This window comes from Pleurodeles waltl, chromosome 3_1, assembly GCF_031143425.1.
Source record: "Pleurodeles waltl isolate 20211129_DDA chromosome 3_1, aPleWal1.hap1.20221129, whole genome shotgun sequence".
NCBI lineage: Eukaryota > Metazoa > Chordata > Amphibia > Caudata > Salamandridae > Pleurodeles > Pleurodeles waltl.
Genome location: NC_090440.1, coordinates 1,263,551,151 through 1,263,575,777, shown reverse-complemented (window position 1 = coordinate 1,263,575,777; position 24,627 = coordinate 1,263,551,151). Strand labels below are relative to the sequence as shown.

Below are 24,627 nucleotides of genomic sequence, written 5' to 3'. Positions count from 1 at the left end.
AATAAAGACAGGCAACTAATGGGAACAATGCTTACTTTCTATGAAAAGTGATTAGAACCCAGGCTTCCTTTGATACTGAATGAATTATTGGATCCCATCATGCTGAAACTTTTTAAGCACTCACTGCCCAGGATGCTTGTTTCCGGTCCATTGGGACCTGGCTTGGCAGTTCGATTGGACTGTTCTCATGCAGAATAGGGTCAAGTCTGATTTGCATATGGCTGGGTCAATATTGGGGTGTCATGGTGAGCAAAAGAATGATGGATTAAGCCCAGATCTGTGACTGGGGGTGAGTGTTTGAAAAGTTTCAGCACTCTGTCAATCATCCATTAGAGTTGCTATGAATCATGGGATACAGGAATTTGCAGCAAATATACACCTCCTCGAGGCAAGAATAATGTTAGAGAAAGGTTTTCCTGTCTCACATTTCCAACTTTGCATGTGTGTTGTACTGTACATCCTACATACAAAGCTGCATCAAATGTTAGAAATCCTTAATTCACTAAGGGCCTCATTTAAACTTTGCCAGATTGGTCCCGAAATCTCTGAGATGGCAGAGTGGCTGACTCTAAGACAAAAATGGCCCTTGCTATCATGGGACAGGATTGTGTAAACCACAGTACAAAAGATTTTCCTAGGCAAAGGTTAGAAACACAAGCAATCACTCTTTTCACAACCTATAGACTTACATACATTGTAAAATACAAATAAATTAACTACAGCAGACTATTAGAAAAATGTATATGGCTTTAATCCTATTATGATAAAAATGTCTTTTAAAATCCCATATATGTAAAAAAACATACTCACATGAAGACCATATGTACATATTCATAAAACAGGGACACGCTTTAAGACAATGAAATTGTTCTTTCCAAAAATACACTTTTACCCTTCTGGTTACCAAGTGTCCATAAATTAGATCAATGATGTATAAGGACCACCAGTGCACCATAGATTGTGACTTCAATTCTGTTTACGCCTTTCGGTGGAAACAATTCATAACATCCACCTTCTTCAGGAGTACTCTATAAATATGTCCTCTGTAGTAAAATCTCATGTATTATCAGCTGTTTATGCAATCATCAACAACGCTGTATGCCTTCAGGTATACTTTATGCCACGCAATCCACTCTATCCTGCCACAGTTAAAAGAACATCTGTTGTGTTCGCAGCTTAAGTAGAGTGTAAACCTTGGGCATCCATTCATATATTCCGAGGGACCACTATTTGTGAGAAAGATGGCCTCAAGGTGATAAATATTCAAGATTGTGTGTCTCATTACAACTCTGGCAGTCATGAGACCGTCAGGGCCGCGGTGGAGGTCGGACCACCACCAAAGCAGCAGTCCAGCCTCCACATTACGACTGTAGCAGAGCCACCACCCTCGGACTGCCGATGCCGCCGGGTTGCCGCCTGCCGACAGCCTCGGGGTCTTGGCAGACTTGATCCGCCAGGGCAGCACTGCGGGGATTACGAGTCCCCTTTCCGCCAGCCTTTGCATGGTGGTAGCCTCACCATGCAAAGGCTGGCGGAAAGTGGGTGCCAGGGGCCCCATCGTGGCCCTTTGCACTGCCCATGCACTTGACATGGACAGCGCAGGGACACCCATGGACAGCCCCATCACGCTTTCCACTGCTCAAATTACGGGCAGTGGAAAGCGTGATGGGTGCTGCTGCACCCGCCGCACCGCCACATTACCGCCAGCTCGATTACTAGCCGGCATCAATGTTAAGGCCCTGTTCACCACAGGGCTGTAGCCTGGAAATGCTGTTTCCTCCCGCTGTCCCTGCGGTGAACTTGTAACAGGGTCAACTGTGCTCTGGCCGCACAGGCGGTCAGGTGGTGGTGCGAGTTTGGCAGGCGGCCTCCGCTGCCTGCCAAAGTCATAGTGAATGCCTGTGTAGTATTCCAGCTGTTTAGCACAAGGTCCATTTCTGGAACAGAATACACACAAGTACCTTTCTGGTGCCCAATGCTTTCACCATCAATTCCTCTGTACTCATGCCTGACCAATTTAAGTAAGGTTTGCCACTGATTCTATTCGTAGGTGTTTATCATCAAATATCTGTATACCAATATGGCAGAAGGGCATTTAGCAAAACTGCAGAATACCAGCCAGGGGGTTGACATCATTTGTGGCTGAATACCAGCCAAGGGGTTGACATACTTTTTGGCTTTTACAGACAAATCCGCAAATCACAGATGTGTGACTGAAAAACATACGAGACTGAGGGCTATATTTATGGCAAAGTGGTGCAGTGCAGCGCAGCATGTTACCTTACTGCGCTGCACTGCATCAGTGGGAAAGGGCAGGAATGTACTGTATTTCCAGTATATTGTGCATTCCTGTTCTTTCCCCCAGTGCTATTGCAGAATAGGCTGCCTAGTGCCAACGGCACTATGGTGCTAGGGTGCCTGCATTGCATTCAGGATTATTTTTGTGCAAGAAGGGGCACTTTCCTGTACAAAAACAATCCTTAGAGGCAGAATGCAGCACACATAGGAAGAGGAAGTAACGAGAAAAAAATATATATTTCCCCTCGTTATGCCTCTCTTGGGAAGGTGTGTCTTTTTGGGGCATTCCCAGGTTTGCAAGGTCTGGTAAAAAACATGAGAGTTGTGTGGGAACACCCATGCAACACCCATGGAATGCCTCCCTTGCTCAGAGTAATGCAACATAGTGATTTGTGCTGCATTTCATTACTCCAATTTTTTTAAGGAATTTAAAGGCACGCAAGGTGGCTGTGCAAAGCTTCAAAAATCAGAATTAGAGAGTTTCACCATGCATGTACCTCATTACATAGTGCAAGCATATTGCAAAGCTCTCATAAATATGCCCCTGTCTCTGATGTTTAAGGAGTCTTCTCTAAGCACATCAGGAACATTGTAATTGTTTCCCTTCCCCAACCACTATTCTTTACTTTGTAGTCCCAAAAAGGAAAAGCTATCAAATGTTGCAACCTTAATATGGTCCTTCTGAAATAATGTCATCAAAGGTTCTGCTGCAGATTGCTCAACTGAAAGGTGAGGCGTATGGCAGAGATGGATGAGGCTCTGCTGTTGGAAACACAGAGGCCCATGTTTTGCACTTTTTGTGATTTACTGGTGGAACAGGTTGCTCACCTATATCTAGAAGGCCACACAAAGCCACTTTGCATGACTTTTCATGGCCTTGTAGATATGGAGTAAGGCACTGCCGTGTAAGTCGCTCTGTTGCCTTACTTTGCATCAGGGAGGCATTTCCATGCGCCTTGCGTGGATGTTCTCGTGCAAGGTCAGTGAATTTTGACACATTTCAAGATTTACAAGGTTTTGTAAACATGGGAATGCAGGGGTGGTACAAGAAGGATACAACAGAGAGACATTTCTCCCCATTTTTTCCTCTTTCTGCAGCACACATAGAAGGAGGAAATTGCCTCCAATGATTGTTCCTTGTTCAGATGCAAGGGTACCTGTGCTGGCGCATGGCAGCAAATTGTGATTCAGCACTGGGGAGAGGACAGAAAGATGCTGTTTCTTGTAGATTCTGTTTCAAACAAACAAGGGAACCCAAGGATACCTGGGGACCGAGGGTAGTCGTAAAGTGCACAATTATAATGCACAGGGAAAATTCAAAACAATCAGTAATTAATTTATATGAAAACATTTAAATCAGGTCTTTTAGGGGTATGTACCCCTATGGGGTGCACCAAAGCAGGTATTCCACAAACAGGCAAAAGAACAAGTGTGTGTCATCAAGAATTACATAGAATCAAAAGATCACATTTCTTATTAAAAAAGAAACACTACAGGCCCTGATCGGTTCCCTTCGGAGTATTACAAGGCATACAGGGAATAACTGACCCCATACCTGTTGCGACTTTACACGGAAGTCAGCAAAAAGGGGTCCTTCCCCCAGGAGCTGGACACTGCCACGATTGTGGTGCTCCCCAAAACCCAACCCCCCTCGCCACAATACGCAGATTATAGACCAATATCACTAATAAACACTGAAATTAAAATCTTTGCATCCATCCTTGCCACTCGTCTCAAAAGGGTCCTGCCGCAATGAATCCACCCAGATAAATATGGGTTTATGGCAACCTGTAGTACACGGCACTGCATCCGTGGCTTTGACGGAGAGACGCCGACTGCCCCGAAACCTTGCCCTCCTGCTCATCGATTTCGAAAAGGCATTCGATTCGGTTGACTGGGGTTTCCTTCTCTTGGTGCTCCAACACACAGGTTTTGGAAACACTATTCCGTTGATTGGTCCAAGCGTTGTACACAAACCTTACGGCTCGGGTACAGGCCAACGGGACACTGTCCTCTGCATTTGACATCCGCAGGGGCACGCGGCAGGGATGCCCCTTATCCCCTCTCTTGTTTACCCTGGCCATCGAGCCTTTGGCCCAGATGATCAGGACTAACGCAACCTACTACGGGTGGAGATGGGGTCCCTCTCACAAGGGTAGGATAGCACTGTACGCTGACGATGTCTTGCTATACATGGAGGAGCCCAACATAACCGGCCAAAGAAGTCTTGATCTTTTACGACAATATGAACAAATATCGGGACTCAAGATGAACTCTACTAAATCAATTCTGATCCCGTTGGCGAATTCACGTGATTGATTTGACTGGCAAAGCACAATACCCCTGCGTAGGCTCAGCTTCAAATATTTAGGTATCTGGATATCCCTCCTGCCTGAAATGACATGGGCTAAAAACCTATCACCTTCGCTAACACGAATCAAACTAAACCTACAGAAATGGCAAACCCTGCCACTAAACGTGATAGGCCGAGTGGCCCTATATAAAATGATGATCCTACCAAGACTCCTATACATATTTCAAAACTTTCCCCTTCCTATCCCTCACTCCTGGTTCAGAAACTTCGAAGGTATCACAGGGAAATTTCTTTGGCGAGGTGCCAGACACAGAGTAGCAATACACCACTGTCGGAAGGAGTATATGACGGAGGCCTAGGCGCATCAGACCCCTACCTGTATTACTTGGCCCCCCCAATTAATTGTGATCCACGATTGGTTCATTGGGGGCTGGGACGACCCGGCCTACAAAACAGAACTGACATTCCTGGGCTTCCCTTGTGTTCTGGACATGCTAAAGGGTTCACTGCTCCCCTGGGATATGGAAGACGTAACTAAGGCAGTCTTCCTGGCTTGGCGAGCAGCATCACGTTACACCCATTGGAACGCCATTGTCACCCTCCAGACCCCGCTATGGAGAGGGAAATGGCTGAGCGCCTCAGTTGCACTAAAGGGATTTACGGAATGGGACCGAATAGGTATTTCCTTGGTGGGAGACATATGGAAAGGGAAATCCATGAAAGCATTTCAGGAACTCCAGACAGAATTTCAACTAAACTCAACACAATTCTTCAGATACCTCCAACTACGACACGCCCTGAGAATACACTTGCCCACCACAGGCAATATGCCAGAATTTATTCCACTCGAAGCCAAAATACTCATGGGGAACCTAGAAGGGAAAGGCATCTCTCAAATTTATAAGACACTAATTAATAATATCCCAGGTAAATTAGCCCTAATTAGGACCAAGTGGGAAACCTGGGTGGGAACCCTGGAAGAGGTTTGAATGGAGAGAAGCCCTGATGGCACCCAAGGTACTGGCGGTGTCAACTAGATTCCGTGTAATACAATTCTATTACCTATACGAAGCATACCTGACACCATCCAGACTTCACAAAATGGGAGCCCGCCCCTCTCCCAGATGCCCAAGATGCCTGAGTGACCCAGCAGACTTCTTCCATATGGTATGGGCCTGCCCAATAATACAGAAGTACTGGGATGGGTTATTTCAGGAATTGGAAAGAGACCTGGGACAAGAAATACAAAACTCCGCAAAATTAAATTTATTAGGACTAATGGAAGAAATGGATGGAACACGCGCAAAACGCACCCTAGTAGCCACAGCATTGCTAGTTGCCAAAAGAGACATTGCAGCGGCCTGGAGTCTCCCTGGGGGCCCATCTCTCAAAAAATGGAAGAGGGGGGTGGACTGGTGTGCTAACCAGGAGAAAATTGTATTCAAATCTAGAGGATGCCCACAAAAATTCCGAAAGATCTGGGTACGATGGTTAGAATTTTTTACATAAACCAGAAAGATCACATGGCTAAAAATACTGTATTGTTGCATGATTGTAATATGGTAAGGAGACATGGAAGGCTACTATAACAATTGTCAGCCCCTCAAACAACAATGCTGTCTAAACATTACTATGAAAATGGAAATGATAACAAAATTTTGTAAGATGCATGTGTCCTTTGGTTTGTCCCTTTTGTTTCTTTTTTCCCTTCCCTTTGAAAATTATAAAAAATGTTTATCAACAAAAAAAAAAAGAAACACTACGGCACCCAACCCAGAGCAATTCTATAAATTCATGCGGGTCAACTTGATTTGGTCAACAATGTTTCAATCCCCTATTCTATGGTATCATCATCAGGACAATACAATATTTGCCTGGCTAAATAATGCACATACAATAAATCAATGAATACACATTGCAACTTACAAAATAAAGGGAAGAAAAGTAATGAAAGAAAGAAGGAGAAAAACAAATTAGTTCCAATTATGCATTTGAGGCTCTTAATCCAATGAACAACCGAGATTTATTTGTTATGAGGACATACAGAAAAGTCAGTGTAGTGTGCTGGTAAGGTAACCTTGGTGGACCATCCAGGAGGTGAAGGGGTCTCTTACGAGTGAGTGCCATGCAAAGAGTTAAAGGACACGCTTCCAGTATAAACATGAACAATCACAAATTCCCACAGATATCTCAAAACATACCATGCAGAGCTATGTGCTAGCATTGTAAGCATACTGTGCGTGGAATTGCGAGGCCCACTAAAAATGGGGTGGGAGAATGTTTAATAAAAGGTGAATAGCAGCCATGTTCACAGCCAAGGGAAGACATTAAAATAGGGTGTCACTCAAAAGGGAAAAACTGCCAGGCTGACACCCCATGACTAAACCTTCTCGGTAGAAGGCCATTAGAGTCACAGTTCTGAAAATGAATTGTAAATACTAAGCCAGAAAAGTAGAGGGGTTCACAGGTAAATTTTCTGAAAATAAAATCAGAGTTAACAAGGAAAGTTCTTAATTGTCCAAAAGATAAAGGGACCTAGCATTAGAAAGGTAATGACCATGAAGCTACATCTAAGGAACCATAATGAAGCCATAAAAAAGAGTGTAAAATAAATTGTGCATGACTGGTGCACTCTGATAATAGTAAAGTAACAAAAAATGTTTGCATTACTGGATCTACCCACTCAATGGAGAGAAGCGCAAAGCATTAATGTCCAGTACTGTAGCTGACCAGATGATTATTATATAACTTGGATAATCCTTATTGTGAGGGACTTGTAGCCAACTAAATGAAGACTCTGTGAAACAACAGTCCTGGTCACTGCTCCGAGCCTGGTGGGACTCCAAGTCCCAGGCTCCTCTTCCCTGCTGCCCCTCACCTAGGGCCACTTGGATTGAATCGCGGGCGCTTTAAAGCGTACCACGCAACACCGCTGCTCCTGGTCACTGCTCTGAGCCTGGTGGGACTCCAAGTCCCAGGCTCCTCTTCCCTGCTGCTTGCTGCCCCTCACCTGGGGCCACTTGGATTAAATTGCTGGTGCTTTATAGCACACCGTGCAACACCGCTGCTCCTGGTCACTGCTCCGAGCCTGGTGGGACTCCAAGTCCCAGGCTCCTCTTCCCTGCTACTTGCTGCCCCTCACCTGGGGCAACTTGGATTGAATCGCGGGCGCTTTAAAGCGCACCGCGCAACACCGCTGAGCCGGACGCGCACGGGCGAAGCCCGGGCCTGTCTGTGCCCGTCAGAGACCGAAGGAGACCGGGCTGGGCCCCCCCTCAGGGCTCTAAGGAAGGGCACCAGACCACCTAGTGCTGGGCAGTATCTCAAAATCCTTTTTTTTTTACATTGTGCTGTAGTGTTACTCTCCAATGGGGAAGCGTAAGGCGAAAGATAGCCCTGTATCGGGCTCTGTTAAATCTAAAATACCTAAAACCAACAAGGCTACGCTACCGCACACCAACTGTGTTGCTAAGGAAATAGACGATCTGATAGAAGAGGTAGAACAGATTTTGAATAAGGAGAGAGTTCAACGAAAGGAGCTAAAATCTGGCACTCTCATTCCATTTTTAAGTTCTAGACTGCATATTGCCTCCAATTCACAAACTGTTGTTTCACCTCATCAGCCGCTAGCCTGTCAAGGCCCCATTAACACTAGTAGTCCTTCTGCTCTCTCCACACTCCACTCCGACCCTGAAGCACCAAGAGCCTATGCAATATACCCTACAATTCCTTGTTCTAATCGCTTTTCTCCTTTGGCTCCCCATGATCTGGATAATTATCAACCAACTCTCATGACCCTGCCTCGCACGGAGAGTGCTCCCCTGCAAAACGGCATGTTAGCACTGGTGTCTAGCCTTAAGAGCGAAGTAGGTGAGCTGAGATCTTTACTGCTTGAAATCACCACTCTTCTCAAAAACAAACATCTTCTCCCGACCTGTGAGCCCAAGCCAAACCCTGCGACAATTAAACATCCACTCACAAAAGGCGTTCTGTCAACTGGGCCCCTGCCACTGTCAGCGAGTGCAGCAGGTCTTATAGAAGAACAGTGTCCCGATAACCAGCACGTGTCTTGTTTCGGAAGTAATATTCCTCTTCTTCCTAATATTCCTTTTAAATGGGACACCACTAGAGCTTCCCGTCAAAATTCTAATCTAACTAATAACAAATATATATATATATGTGTTATGTCCCACTTTTGCCTCCAAACACGCGAGAAGATAAAGCTTCATTAGTCAACAAGGTCTCGCACTGGCTGAGACACGTCAGAGGTTGTGGTTCAATCATTCATGATGACATTTTATCTGCCGAACGAGCCAATGGTTCTCCTGGTCGCAGTCATTTTATAAAACTCAATTTCAAAAATCCCCATTTGGTAGCAGGTCTCCCAGATATGGAAGCACGGATCACAAGCAGGAAGCCTTCTGCTATTTTTTTCACCGCTATCTGCCCTAGTGTTGGTCACATGCAGCCGAATCCTTTTTTCAGAACAGCCAACTTGGTCTCGAACCGTTGTGCAAATATCCAAGATCTTAGGCCCCCAGGCCACCAGGTTCATAAAGATCCACCATCTGATCTAGTTCCCATGACCAGCTCTGGTCTTGCTTCAAGTGGCCAAACAGCACGTGATCTCGATTTCCAGGGGGCTACCTCAGACATTGACTGACTATGTTTTACTAACCCTTGCATTTCCACTTTTAGTCCAGATTCACTGGCCATAGATTCTCCACCTAATTTATTCAGTCCGGGCGTCGTTCTTTTACCGGATCCACAATCTGATACTATTAACAAATTCACAAATTCATCCATGGTGAAATCTATTAACAGCTATTCTCCAGATTACATTCTTATGAAATCAAGCTGTCCCACTCCTCAGAAAACAGCAAGACTTCTGTCCTGGAATGTGGCTGGCATTAATGGTAAACTCGCTGATGCTGAGTGGGGGACATTTGTTGAAAACTTTAATGTCTGTATGTTTCAGGAAACTTGGGCAAAACATTGTACGTATAGACAGGGGTTTAGTTCCTTTTTTAGCCCTGCCAAGCTATCTTTAGCAGGTAGGGCGGCAGGGGGTTTAACTACCTGGGTAAAATCGGCAGAGGTGGGAGGAATAAAGGAGAGATATGTGGATTCTAATGACATTTTGGCTGTTGCCGTCCATCCAGTCTCCGGCTCCCCTGTTCTTTGTATAAATATCTACAGTAGGCCGGGACCTTCTAACCATCACTCAACTACTATCGAGCTATTGAATACCTTAATCCCGGACCTCCGTCTTAAATACCACATTATAATAGCAGGGGATTTCAATGTCCAACTTGAACTTAACGCAGACCTCATAGAGGTTATGCAGCCTGAAGATAGTGTATGGAACATTCCTCCCTTTTCTATTCCTCATTCCATTCAGCAAAATTCATATAAATTGTGTGTAAGGGCTATACAGATAATAGATCTTATGATATCCCATGGCCTCCGATTTGGTAATGGCCGCTTCCCAGCTGACACTCCTGCCAGACCTACCTTCTTCAGGGGTCCATATAGTAATAAACTGGACTACATTTTCTTTGATTTAAGAGTTTGGCACCACATACTAGATGTGGAAGTGGGTAATCCCCACACTAGCGATCATGCCCCTCTCCAGATCACATATAAGAGATCTTTTTTAGCAGGAGCTGTATTTCCTCCTGCTTCTTCTGCTGTTATGGAGTTGTCTAGCAATAGGCGTAGGGTAAGATGGGATTCTTTTGAGCAATCAAACAAGCTTCGAGAAAAATTGTGTGCTTTAACTTCTTCCGACCAGCTATTTGACGATAGCCTTATTTTTGCTCCAACCGAAGTTATGTCTCTTCATTTGGACCTCTTTGTTACTCTGAAAGAGTTGTTTACCAAATGTCCTTGGCCATCGACCAACTCCCATGCCCCACCTCACTCTAAATGGTTTAACAAGAGGTGTAGGGAGGCTAAAAATACCTTGGTTAATGTGTTAAGGACAAAGGATAGACTAGGTATTATTAATGCTAGACGTTATTATGCTTCCACATGCAACAAAAGCAAACTTGAGTATGAAGAGGGGCTTTGGAGCGATTTATTTGAGGCAGCTATGGCCCACAACTCCAAACGGTTCTGGCTTCAGGTCTCTCGCAGTGACCAGAACCGAGTACCCTATCTGGAGTCTCATATTACTCCTGATGCCTGGCTTTCTCATTTCAAGGAACTGTATGGCCCCCCACTGGCCAGTAATGCATCAAGCTTGGGAGAGTTGACAACCTTGGGTGAGCCTACGTCCTCCTTGCCTCCCTTCACATTGAATGAAACTGTGCTGGCCATCACTGCTCAAAAAGCAGCGAAGGCCCCATGGTCGGATGGGATTCCCTCTGATATGTTTAAAGCGGACCAGAATACCTGGAGTCCATACATTAACAGGCTCTCCAACGCCATTTTGATTACCAGATCTTACCCTGACTCATGGAAAGAGGCAATTATTGTGCCCATCCACAAGAAAGGAGAGAGGAATTCCCCAGGAAATTACAGACCCATCAGCCTTCTTGACAATCTCCCAAAAATATTTTGTCATCAATTGTTGAGCAGGCTGAGCAAATGGATAGTGGAAAACCAAATCCTAAATCACCTCCAAGCGGGTTTTAGAGAAAAAATCAGTACAATAGATCAGATATTCAGTTTCATTTCCATCAAATGGAAAGTTGTTGATGTGGATTTAGGTCATCTATTTGAAGCATTTGTTGACCTAAAATCAGCTTTCGTTTAGTACCCCGCCACAAACTGTGGGAGGTTTTGTATAAAATGAGAGTTCCTTGCTCTATTCTAAATATTATCAGAGATCTCTATACTGGCAATTATGGAAGAATCAGATGGGGTCGTCAAGGTGAACTAACTGAAAAATTCCCTACTGCTCGCGGCGTAAGACAAGGCTGTGTGCTTGCCCCTACCTTATTTCTTCTTTTCATAAATGCATGTATTCTTTATCTTATGGAGTGTTCCAATGATGTCCCCAAGCTAGGAGGGCAGAAGATCCCCTGCCTCCTATTTGCTGATGACACCTTGTTGATATTCCAAACAGCTACAGGTCTGTCAACCCTGCTTTCGAGGTTCATGGACTTCTTTAATGACCATGGCCTAGAAATTAATCGACTAAAAACCAAGTGTATGGTGTTTGGGGATAAAAAAGGCAGGATGCGACGACCCATTTATTTAGAGGGCGCCGCTTTGGAAAGAGTCAGTGATTTCGATTACCTAGGCCTGAAATTAGAAGACTCGCACAAGTGGCATTGCCATATTCAGAAGGCCAATTTCCAACTGAAACAATGGGCGAGTGGTATTGTAAGATTCGCAGCTAGATCTCCTAGCTTTGCCATGACGCCCGCTGTCGAAATTTACAAATCACAAGCAAGAGGCGGGGCCCTCTATGGAGCCGAATTGTGGGGCCACTGTAATCTAGACGATCTGACAAAGGTGGAAAACTCTTTCTTAAGGTCGTTGCTAAGAGTTCCTTCCAGCACTCCAATGCTCCCTATTCAAATGGATTTAAACCTGCCCCCCATTTGCCAGATTGCCGCACTCAGGCCTTTGTTGTATTGGATTCGCCTATGGTCACTAGACTCTCTTGCTCCCTATAGATGTGGGCTAGTCAATCTGATGGCCAATAACACCAGTTCAAAAATCAAGTGGTGTGTATACGTAGAACGAACCTTCTCACTACTTGGTTTGGGGTCTTACTGGAAGGACCCGCTATCTATCCCAAAAAATGCAATACAGACATTGAAGGATGCATTTTGGCTTTATGTCCAACTTTCACAATTGTCTGCTGTCTCGCCATCTTCCATGACGGGCAACTTTCTACAATTCAAATGCCACTACGAATCTGTGCAATATATGGACAAAGGCCCGTATTTATACTTTTTGACGCTAAACTGCGCTAACGCAGTTTAGCGTCAAAAAGTTTTGCGCCGGCTAACGCCATTCTGAAGCGCCATGCGGGCGCCGTATTTATTGAATGGCGTTAGCCGGCGCTAGCAGACCGGCGCTGCCTGGTGTGCGTGGAAAAAAACCACGTACACCAGGCAGCGCCGGCGTAGGGAAAAATGGCGTTAGGGCGTCTTAAAATGGTGCAAGTCAGGTTGACGCAAAAAAATCGCCTCCACCCGATTTGCGCCATTTTTAACGACGCCCAGACGCCATTTACATGACTCCTGTCTTAGTAAAGGGTGGCAGGGGGGGTCCCTGGGGGCATGGGAGGGCAGCTGTGGGCTCATTTTGAGCCCACAGGTCCCTTAACGCCTGCCCTGACCCAGGCGTTAAAAAGAGGCGCAAATGCATGGTTTTTTGGCCCGCCCACTCCCGGGCGTGATTTTTGCCCGGGAGTATAAATACGACGCATTTGCGTCGCAGTCATTTTTGTGGACGGGAACGCCTTCCTTGCATCTCATTAACGCAAGGAAGGCGTTCACGCAAAAAAATGACGCTCTTTACTCATACTTTGGCGCTAGACGCGTCTAACGCCAAAGTATAAATATGGCGTTAGTTTTGCGCCGAATTTGCGTCGAAAAAAACGATGCAATTTTGGCGCAAACGGAGTATAAATATGCCCCATAGTATTTTCTCCACGTGCACGTGCATTGTATATTAGATTCAGGATAGGCTCTCTTCCTCTGCGCACCCTAACATATAAATGGTCTAACACTAGTTGCACTTCCAAGATGTGCCCGATGGGCTGTGCCAGAGAAGAATCCATAACCCATATCCTCTTTCAATGCCCTGCATACCACAAACAGAGAGTCCGTTGGATTATTCCTGTATGCTGGAAAATGGGTTTTAAAAACTGCTCACTGGCTTTGAGAATTCTTAAATCTGACCCATCTGTTTTAGTGGCTTCCTGCCCGGCAAAATATCTAGATTCTATCTGGCATAATAGACTGAATACGCTTAAAAAAATAGAGGAAAAGTTAACAATGGATGTGGGGAGCGGTCAATGATGAACCCATTTGCAAATTTTAATGTATGCACTTATCACTTTACATTGCCTAATGTATTCTTTATTTTTAATGATTAGATACTTTTATATTTTTAAACAGAAATGTTTTACTTTATGTGATATGTTTGGTTAGGTTCGTATTTGACTTTTTTAATACCTATTATGCAAAATCTTGCATTTTTATACAACTCTATAATATGGTATGAATTTCCAGTAGGAAAACGTTTATGCCTAATATTTTTTATGTAGCTCAATCCTTCATGTTCAAAATCTTTTTTTATATAGCTTGTTGTCTTGTAAAACTATGAAACTGTGAATTGTGTTGTGCTTTTATGGTATTTATTTTTACCGAAATAAAGCTAACGAAAGAACGAACGAAACAACAAATCAAAACAGCAGGGGGTAAAAGAATTAATTAGGGTGCCACGGTGCTCTATGGGAAAGTATTATAGACCACATCAGTGCTGCACATACCTAATAAAATAAAACCTGAGTGCAAAACACAATGGAAAATATAGCAGGTTGTGCCCGAAGCTAGTGTTGTGTTGGGAGCATGGCGGGCAGCAAATAGAGGGCTTCCCCTTAGACAAACATACCAGAAGGCTTCCCAAAAAGAAGGGCATTGACTGGTTAATGGAATAGAAGCTGAGATACCATGCATGCAAAAATCAATGCAGGAGTTTACTGTGGTGCACCATAAGGGACCTCATCAAACAGGCAATCAAACCAATATGAAGATGGCATGCAAGTAAATAGGGATTAGAAATAGAAGAGGGTCTATCTTGTAAATACAGCACATTTCTGCCCTTTCCCAGTAGCGCAGGGCATCGCCACAAGGCACTTGCTGCGCCGCCCGGTGCCACGGACCTTGTAAATATGACTCAAGATTTTCCCATCTCCATACTAGGCCAGGCAACAGTGAAGTTGAAGTGTATTGTAGCTTGTTTCAAGTAATAATGGCACTATTCTTCACTAAGTCCAGTTAGGTCTCAATAGTATGAGCCTGAGCTCAAGCCTTGGTAGCTGTAGCACAGAGGAGACAGGCACTGTACCAGAACAATTAAAAATAGAGCAAAACGACACAGTAAAATTGCCACCACAATTTATAAACATAGAGTAAAAGTTAATGAGGAAACAGACTCCAAAATGACAAAAATCAAATGTACGGAACCGAAGATATGATTTTTCAAACTTTTAGATTTTTCTAGAAGCAAAAAGTGCAACGTGCCAACCAGTTATCTAGTCATGATTTCTCAAGTCAAAGTAAAAAATTAAAGATGATCGCAGTGAGAGGAGTGTGGGTGTATACAGGGACCAAGATCCTCCCATTGGAAAGTTTAACTTCTGGCTTAGTCTTTTTTGGGGAAAGATTGTTATCAATGGGGTTATTGGTGGGTCAGACTGCAGATTAGATCTGAAGAACGTCTGGTCTATGGCAGCCTGAAAAAGGCCTAGCCTTGGTCAGAGTTTTATTTTGGTAGGAAATGCGGGCCTGTTGTTGCAAAGAGCTAACTGGTGATCTGCCCTTTGTATTGGTGGGAAACAAGGAGCGGTCATTGGTAACATGAAGAGCACCATGCAGGCGAAGTCTGGAGTCTGTATCCAAGAAGGTCTCATTGGTAGAAGGTTGCCGTTTCCTTTGGGAAGTTTGTTCAGGCTTATGAGGAGACTGGGGGCAGTTGTTGTCTGGGCCTGATTACGACTTCGGCCAAGGGGATTACTCCATCCCAAGTGTTAAGGATATCCCACCCGCCGAATTACGAGTCCATTATATCCTATGGAACTCGTAATTTGTCAGATGGGATATCCGTCACATTTGGGACGGAGTAATCCCCTTTGCCGAAGTCGTAATCAGGCCCTCTGTGTGGTTCACAGGGGAAGGTTATTCTGACCAGTGATTTGTCGAGGATGGCTGCCACTTCAGCAGTGCACAAGTATAATCCTATGTTTTTTTTGTTTTTTTTGAAGTATGGAACTAAGGCCCATATTTATACTTTTTTAGTGCCGCATTTGCACTGCTTTTTGACGTAAAAGCGGTGCAAACTTACAAAATACAATTGTATTTTGGAAGTTTGTGCCGCATTTTGTCAAAAAATGATGCATATACGGCGCTAAAAAAGTATAAATATGGGCCTAAGTTCTTAGAGTCCAGTCGTTTACATTTTTACTGTGGGAGAAGAATACTCTCTAACAGCAGCCTAGGGTCCAGGATCCTTTAAGCTCCAGTTGGGGGTTAGGACTCAATTTCCAAGAAGACCCCAGCAGACTCCAGAGCAAATTCAGGTGGAACTTGTCAGCTGGGTCCAGCAGATTATTGGGCTTCTTGTAGTTTTTGTTTTCCTGGAGCTTAACAGGAGGCTAGCCAATTAGACCGTGGAGACCACTCTTCCATCCAGGGTACAAGTGGGAACAGATGCAGCCTTAGGGATCTCTCTCCACAGGTTACAGTAAATGTATTCCTCTTTATGAAGTCAAGGTTCAGCAGATGCACTCCTTCTGGTTTCCATGGGTCCAGAGTTGGTCTGAAGAAGGCAGTAGCCGAGGAACTAGCTTGTGGTTGGAAATGGCTCTCTAACCAATAAGGAAAATGTTCTAAGGTGCAAACCTTCCCACTTTGGCATCATTTCCATTTAAGGCCCATCTTGTGATTTATAAGCACTTAAAATTAGGGGTTGGACCTACCAAAATACTTATTTTACCAGGGTAAGTTAGCAGTAATATATTTGTGCACTCGGACTTTGGTGGTAGTCGTAGACTTGCTTTGCTCTGTCAATTTAGTGGTTTCACAATAGGAGTAGCAGTCCACTAGAGGTATTTAGCTTACAGAGGCCCTGGGTACAAAAGTACCACATACAAGGGACTTATAGGTAAGTTAAATATGTCACTTAGGGAGTAGCTGAATTTATATGTGTTTAGGGGTGAGAGCACAACACTGGGCACTGGTCATCAGTGTCCCAGTGTTCAAAAAGTTCATACATCAGTAGCATCAGTCTGAAAATTGGGGTGCGAACATGCATACAAATGACTGTTTGTTAAAAATAGGGTTTCTGGTTGGGCAGGGTATGACCCTAAGCAAGGCAGAACCCACAATTCTTGTCAGGGTGAGTAGGTTACACACCAAAGATAACCTTTGCTCACCCCCTGGTAGCTTGGCACACAGGAGTCAGGCTTATTGTCAGAGGCAATGTGTAAAGCATTTGTGCAACACACTCACACCAGTAACACACTGAATCCACCACAAAAATGACTTCACACAGGGTTATATAAAACATATAGGGTCATATCTACATGGTCCTTGCGCCACATAATCGTCATTTGTTTTACACTAACGTGGTGTTAGTTAAGCATTTCTAACATGCCATATTTACAAAGTATTGGAATGCTAGCATTGTGCCACTTTGTAATCCCTTGCACCACATTATGCCTGCACCAGGCATAATTTATGCAAGGGAGCCTTTCCCCATAGGAAGGCCGCAACAAATGGCGCAGTGAAATCTACAAGATTCCAGTTCTTCATTTTATCCATCATTTTCAATGCCTGCACATTGCCTAATAACCTATGGGCCTCTCATGTGCTTTGCTGGACCAGCGCCATAATTTATTACCCTCATCCAGCAAAGTACCACAGAATAGTCATAAATTCTGATGATATTGTGCTAACGTGTGCCATGGTGCCTTGTATTGAAAATACAGCGCTAGCATGGTGACTTTAGAGGGACTAAGGGCAGCGCTGAAAAACTTTCTTGTAGATCTAGCCCATAATATATTACATTTAACTTAGACCAAGATGACATAAATCGTGAATATTGAGTATATTATGCAATCACTGAAATAGTACTTGTTATCCTGACAATGCAAGAATCTAAAACGTCATACAGAATAACAGTGCATAGAATGCAACAGGTTATGCAATAAAAACCTAAATCATCACATGAGTGCAACGCAATCAGGTTATGAAAAGGTACATGAATTACCAAATGTCACCATAAATCACCAGTATTATTTAGACTGCCATATGCATATCAGTAACGGTCATTCAGAAACAAAACTCATTAGGGAACCATAGGGAGCGGCATATCTGTGCTCATATTGTGCTTTGCATGATAATTAAACCCCAAGCATATGGCCCAGACGCACCAGTGTGGCTACTACCCAGCACTTTCCAAAAATGGAGCTAATTATTTTAGGGCAAATGGAGGGGCTTACTTCAAGGTTTCACACCACAATGCCAACTAAAAACTCAAATTCCCGTGATGTATGTGCATACATGGGGGAGGAGACCCACTCCCTGAAGGGATCACATGGGGAGTTCATGCTCGGCCCTTCCCGCCATCAGGGTAACAAAGGAATACAGCCTCTCTGAGGCTGATACCAGTGACAACAAATGGCAGGTGTCAACGGGAGAGATCTTCTCCAGCACAGTGGCTTCCTCGTGGAAGGCGGCCCCACTGGGGGGGTTCCAGTCATCCGTCTCTGGAATCCTCATGTGGAGGGGGGATGGCACTGCTTCCCCACCAGATTGTCCATGATGATCCCATTGACTGCGGAAGGGCCTTACTGCAAACAAAGACTCATCTTGGCCAAAATGTTCACCGTAGAAGGAATGATGCGCTCCACATTCACTCACATTTTTTCAGTAATAAGGCGCGTAATATATACGTTTTCAAGAGCAGGGATGAGGGCTGACCATGTGCTAACTCTGTCCAAAGCAGGGAAGCTGCAGCACTCATCAAGATTTGTTGACAATAAAAAAGAGCATTTAACAGTGCTCACCACCTGCTTCATCTGAAGAGACAATGAGCGTAAAACAGTGCTCCTTGGAGAACACTTGGGGACAAAAGCAGAGAGTAGGCAAGCTCATAAGACAATTTGAAAGGTGGCAGTCCCTTCTGCAGCCCAGCAATCAGTGGGAAGTAGACCAGCACAACAAAGCAAGTATTCCCAATGACGGTTTCTCCTGACACCACCACAGTGCCTTGGCAGAAGAGAGTCAGTGAGCACATGGCAGCAGAGCAACAAACAGAAAAACAATCCACTGAGTTATGTAGGCCACTCAGCAAGTAGCAGGCAGCAGAGCAAAAGCAGAAGAGCAGTCCAGAAGAGTCCTTTTAGCAGTGCAGCAGTCTTTCTGACAGAGGTTCCAGTTCCAAAAGTGCTGTCAGAACATGGGGTCAGAGCCCCTGCACTTATACTCATAACTGTCTTTGATGTAGGGGGTGACTTCAAAGGAACCCTTTCAAGTTTACAACAGACCCCTTTCAACCCAGCTCTAGCTCCAGACATCAGTATGGGGTAAATCTGCCCTTTGTGTGAGAGTAGGACACAACCTATTGACATGTAGGGTGTGAAGGTCCTCTCCCAGCCCAGGAAGACTATCAGTATGCATATGAATGCAGATGTATCTCCTGTCACACCCGGCCCTTCCTATGTTGTGCCTGTCCGGAAAGAATGCAGAAAGTGTAACTGTCATTCAGCTCTAGACGTGGATTGAGTCAGGCTGCAAAAAACATAAGCATGAAGAAATGCTCACTTTATGAAAGTGGTTTCCCTAAAATAGTAATGTAAAATCCAACCTCACCAGTAAGCAGGATTTCTCACTACCATTTCAAACATATCAAACATGGCAACACTACTCCTTTCAGATCAGGAATTACCACTTAAACGTGTATAAGGGAATTCCCAATGCTAACCTGATAGGAGTAGCCCTCACAGTAGAGAAAATCAAAATATGCTGTCTGTCACTACTAGGACATGCAAAACATGAGAGTACATGTCCTACCTTTTACTTACACACCACCCTACCCATAGGACTACCAAAAGCCTACCATAGAGGTGTTATAAAATAGAAGTGTAGGCCTTGGAAAGCAGTTTGAAATGCCAAGTCAAAGTGGCAGTAAACTGCGGTACAGGCACTGCAGTGGCTGGACTGAGACAAGTATGAAAGGCTACTTCTGTGGGTGGCACAATGAGGGATGCAGGCTCACTAGTTGCATTTAATTTACAGGCCCTGGGTTTTTGGTTTACTGCTTTACAAGGGACTAACAGGTAACTTAAATACGCCAAACAGGTTGTAAGCCAATCATACCATGTTTCAGGGGAGAGAGCACATGCACTTTAGCACTGATTAGCAGTGGTAAAGTGCCCAGAGTCCTAAAGCCAACAAAATCAAGGTCAGAAAAATAGAAGGAGGAAGGCAAAACATTTGGGGATAACCTTGCAGAAAGGGCCATTACTAACACTGTTCCATACACTCCCATTAAAAATGAGGCTCTAAAATTCTGTCTACTGAAAATGTCCCTTCGCTAGTCTGCCCATGAGAGTCCTTGCCCTACATTACTTTCACTTCCTTCCACTTTGCCCACATTAGCAGCTTACAGTAATTGTGATGAGGCAATCTCATATAATATTTGATTATTCATAGATTGCTTTAACACAAAAAAGCAAAACAATATAATGTATTTATTTAATGGTTTCAGGATGTGCTCTTTCCACTAGATTGGCTCTAAGGTACTTTGCAAAGACCAATGAGAGATATGTATAATAGTGCAGCAGGTCATGTTTTGGTTTACTGCAATTATTTAGAGGAAATGTAGGCAAAAGAGGTAATATTGGCACAGTGAGGTTTGATTAATTATTCTGGAAAATATTGTGAAACATTGTCAGAGTTAGATTGCTGGATATGCAAAAACCATTGGCTGATGTGTGCATCACACAAATATCTTTGGCATAGATGTACATTCCCAGTTATTAAAGGTAGCTCAAGTTGTACTTCAAATAGAGTAACATTTTGGTGTTCTTTTTTTCTTACCAGGTATTATTGCTGTCGTCATATTCCTCCTATTTTGCATTGTAGCAGTCATGGCCAAGTTTCTTTACCAGCATAAAGCAGCACGTCGAAAAATCGAGACACAGCAGGAAAAAGAGTACCCCGAACACCTCGACCATCCATTCAGGAACCAAATGGACCTACACCATGCAGTGAGTGAGTGCAAAAAAGAGAAGGAATACTTCATCTGACGCCCTCTCTGTAGAAGACTGTCTCTTGGCAAAAAACTGGTCAAACATCCCCGCTGGAAATGGCAAATGTTTTGCAATGCCCCTCCTTTCCAGTATCTACAGAACAGCTCATCAGTTGAAAAGCCACACCATATCACGAAGGTGAACTCTAACACGTGCACTTGCGTGGCTGCATATGTGATAAGCAGCAAATCCAAAGCACATTTATGAGTAGTGACGAGGAAATATCACAAGCAGCGGGCTCTTTGAATACACAACTAATGAAAGCCAACATGCACTTTTCTTATTGGCCTACACTTGACTACCATACCTATTTTATCAGTAATATAAATTAATGCAAATTGACATTTTTGGGACTGTTTTTTTTATATATATGGAAAATAATAACAGCAAGAAGCCAATAAAAGGTCTGTGTTGTAAACTAACTGACTATCTGAAACCTAGAAAACGACCTGACATCAGTAGAGTGTGGAGTTAAATATACACTGTATACATATATGTGTAGGTTTATGCCTAAAAAGGGGTGTGAACGTAATTGCCATTAACTTTTAAATGTGGAAAGCTTTGACCACTGCTTACGAACTTCCCAAAGCGTAGTTTACAGTAAAGTTTGTTTGTCATGTGACATTACAGAGGATTTAACTTTTATGAGGGCAGGCAAAAATCAGTTAAAAATAAATATTTCAAGAATTTTTGATTAGAGATTTTTTTTAAATGGCTGCACTAACTTTGCCCAGATCTTTCGATCTAAATCACAATTTGAAAAATTAATTTCAGTGCTGATTAAAAACAATGTCCGTCAAGATATAGTACCATCATCGCGTTGTAATTGTATCATCATATGTCAGATAGATCATACTGATAACATGTTATACGTCACTAGCAAGTGATGAAACTTGATAAACTGCTACCTTACTGAAAATACTTGATTTTTAGGGATTCGAGGTTGCACTGGTATATTTACATTGACATTTAGAATCATTCGAGACTATGGGGTAATTTTGGAAAATGGTGGAATGCCTTCGCAACTGAAAAAACAATTTTACCCATTATTTTGTTCAAGAAACGTTTTGCAAATGCATTCTGCTGTCATTTGCAGCCATTGCGGAGGTATGATAATGACTGACAGCAGTTACAACAGTCTATTACGACTGTCTGACTACCTTTTAGATATGGGAGAAATGACTATCATTTCTGTATAACTTTGAAATGCATTGATGTCCATTTCTCCTTTCTGTCATTTTATTTTGACATTGTGAAGAATAACTCAGGGCTGTAGATTCATTTTTCCCTTGCCACTATAAAATTCTGCTCTTCAGCTCGTGTCAATGATTTCTACAAGAAATCATCATATTTTGTAATGAGGAAGGATTTTTATGAATCTATGCAAATTAACCATTTCCCTTATTTTTCATTAGTAGAGGCAGCCCAAGATTTTTTGCTGACCGAAGAAAATGATGCCCAAGTGTGCCACATCACACCTCCACCTTCTTAGCAAGCACACACACATCCCCATCACAGAAGAAATATGTCCATATGCAATACACTCTTCACAAACTGTCAGTCAATTGTGTCTCTTTCACACTTCAAAGTATAGTTGAGCTTAAACATTTCCAAATTAAAATATTGTTTTATTTTTCAGCTGGTGGCTCAGCCAGTGGTGTGACTCTCCTTTGCCATTGCGAAGGAGCCTCCCTTGGAAAAATCATAGGGTTTTTGAGTGCAAAAAGACTTTTTTCAATATACACAAGTCCTTTTATGTCTCTTTTGCATCGTTACCGAATTGCTAGGAGGAAGGTGCATGAAACAGTTGTTTTCCTCTTATTTGCGATTTGGAAAGGAATGTATCAATGATAACAGCTGCGGTTGCAAACCATTGATGAGTTACTGAGATCCAAGTAAGGTTTGTATCGCATTTTCAAAGGGTGAGGTGTCCCCCCCCCTTGGAAAACCATCCCCATTGTGACGCAAGTCAGCAGTGTTAGATGGATCAGGCAGCTGTCAGGAGTACCACTGCTGTTCCCCGAATGCCTTCCCAAATAGGAAACTTTTTTGTTTGAAGCAGCAACTGTGCCTTTGAATACTGGCTGATTTTAAAAAACGGTTACTGTTTGAGAATGCAAATGTAGGGACAGAGGGCTTCTGTCCCTTGCAGGCCTCCATCCCTGCATTGGCAGCCATTCACCTAGAACTGCAAATTGCAATCTGCCTAGTTTATATTCATTGGACATGCTATTTTGCATTCCCCCTGCAAATAGATACTTTGAGATGTGACCTAGTAGTACACATTAACATAGAAAAAGAAATTCCATTTACAAACCATTTGATGTTAAAATTGCCCTTCCTGGTTTTCTAATGGGCTTAATGATCAATAGTAACACAGGGTGACATTGTCACTGTTGATGCTCAAACAGCACTGCAGTTCCATAGTACTCAAGTGAACCGCTCGTCTCTGAAGAGCTTAATCATAATTTTACAGATTTTTCACAAAATTACAAATATCTTGCTTCACCCAACATGATTCATACGATGTTGCCATTTCTGTTGATCGCTGTACCAACACATTAGTTGACCCTCATTAAATTAAAGCTATACAAAAATAAAGAGACATGTATATTGACTGCACTAGTTTCAGACGAGCCACAATATGAAAAAAACGAAATTGCATTAGGCTATGGATCACCCCAGAACAACAAGGGTTGCTTGCAGCATTATCGCTCTGGCAAGTCATTGAAGTATTCGTGAACAGATGTGCAACAATGTAAAGTAAACTATAAGCGTAATAAGACTTAAGTGCCCGTCTTTTGAGATTAGAATGAATAATAAAAACTACATAGCGTGGGGGCTACATTGTTCTGAATCAGGATGAAGTTAGGGAGAATCACACCAAAGGTTTCCCTTTCTTCCATTTATCCTTCCTTTTAGTCCAGAAAGTGGGCACTCACAGATACAACATCATTTGAATAATGGACCCAGGTAAACCCTAAATGAGGAAGACAGGCCAACACCTCGCAGGGTAAAGTGAGTTCATCAAACAGCTTCAAACACACTTTTGTAGAGATGCAGCATAAGCATCCAGTGATATTGACAAAAAGGATCTCATCTGTCAGGATGGATGTTCACCACATACTCCACCTGACTACATTGTGCTAAGTAAAGCCTCCAGTTTACTTTATTAAAAAGCAACCACAGATATGGTTGTCTGCTAATGTCAGCAAGCCACCATCACGATGATGGCTATCATTCCTAATGGGTTACAAATTGTGACCTACCTCATTAATATTCATGTGGTAGGTCGATTTGCGACCATTAGGAATCACTATTGAAAACATTTGTTGTCTTACATTACAAATTGTGTTTCCCTAATTTTGATTTGGTAAGAGTGGCAATTCGGAATAGTAGTTCCTTAATTTTGTACCTTTGGCCCACATGCCATTGCAGAAATTTCCCAGCAGAGCAGTAGCAACAGTCATAAGATGTCCATGTTCAGTTATGAGAAGAACTATGGCAAGAAAGTAATCATGCATGTTTCAAAAAGAGTCCTTGGATGAAAAGATTTTGCCCCCTTCTCTCCGTCTGCCTCTCTGCAAACGCATGGGTTAGCCAGAGACGAGCCTGCTTATTAGTACATTCCGCACAGTGCAAAGGCTGGGCATGGTCTCAGTGTAGACAGAGGTGCAGTGGTGAGCAGTAACGTGGCCAGAAGTAGGGGCCACTGGAATTATGCAAATATGCAGCTACAGCGCTCTGTGCATAATACTGGATTTATACACTTGTCATGTACTTGATCATTTGCTACATAATTTGCTGATGTCTCATAAAAAATGTTTGTAGTTCAAAGGAATTCAAACTTCCTAAAAAGAATATGCTTCTTGTAAGGCAGTGAAGTGACAGACTTTCCAAAGAGTTACGTGTTAAACCGGTACTGGAGACTTGAACTTTTGCCAAACTGCATTATTATCCCTAATGGACGGAATGAGGGAGGGCTTTTATCTGGGGCCCTAAAAAGTAGCAT

The 24,627-nt window shown here is 43.3% G+C and overlaps 1 protein-coding gene across 2 annotated transcripts in view; it reads left to right on the top strand.

The window, feature by feature from the left end:
* LOC138285083 (contactin-associated protein-like 5) overlaps nt 1-22,909 on the top strand; it is a 1,227,365-nt gene extending 1,204,456 nt beyond the window's left edge. For both annotated transcript variants that reach the window (XM_069224601.1, XM_069224602.1), the window contains exon 24: nt 20,407-22,909. In XM_069224601.1, the coding sequence (XP_069080702.1) occupies nt 20,407-20,612 (206 nt within the window). In that variant the 3' untranslated portion in view covers nt 20,613-22,909. The remainder of the gene's footprint in view (nt 1-20,406) is intronic.
* Nucleotides 22,910-24,627: the final 1,718 nt, after the last annotated feature.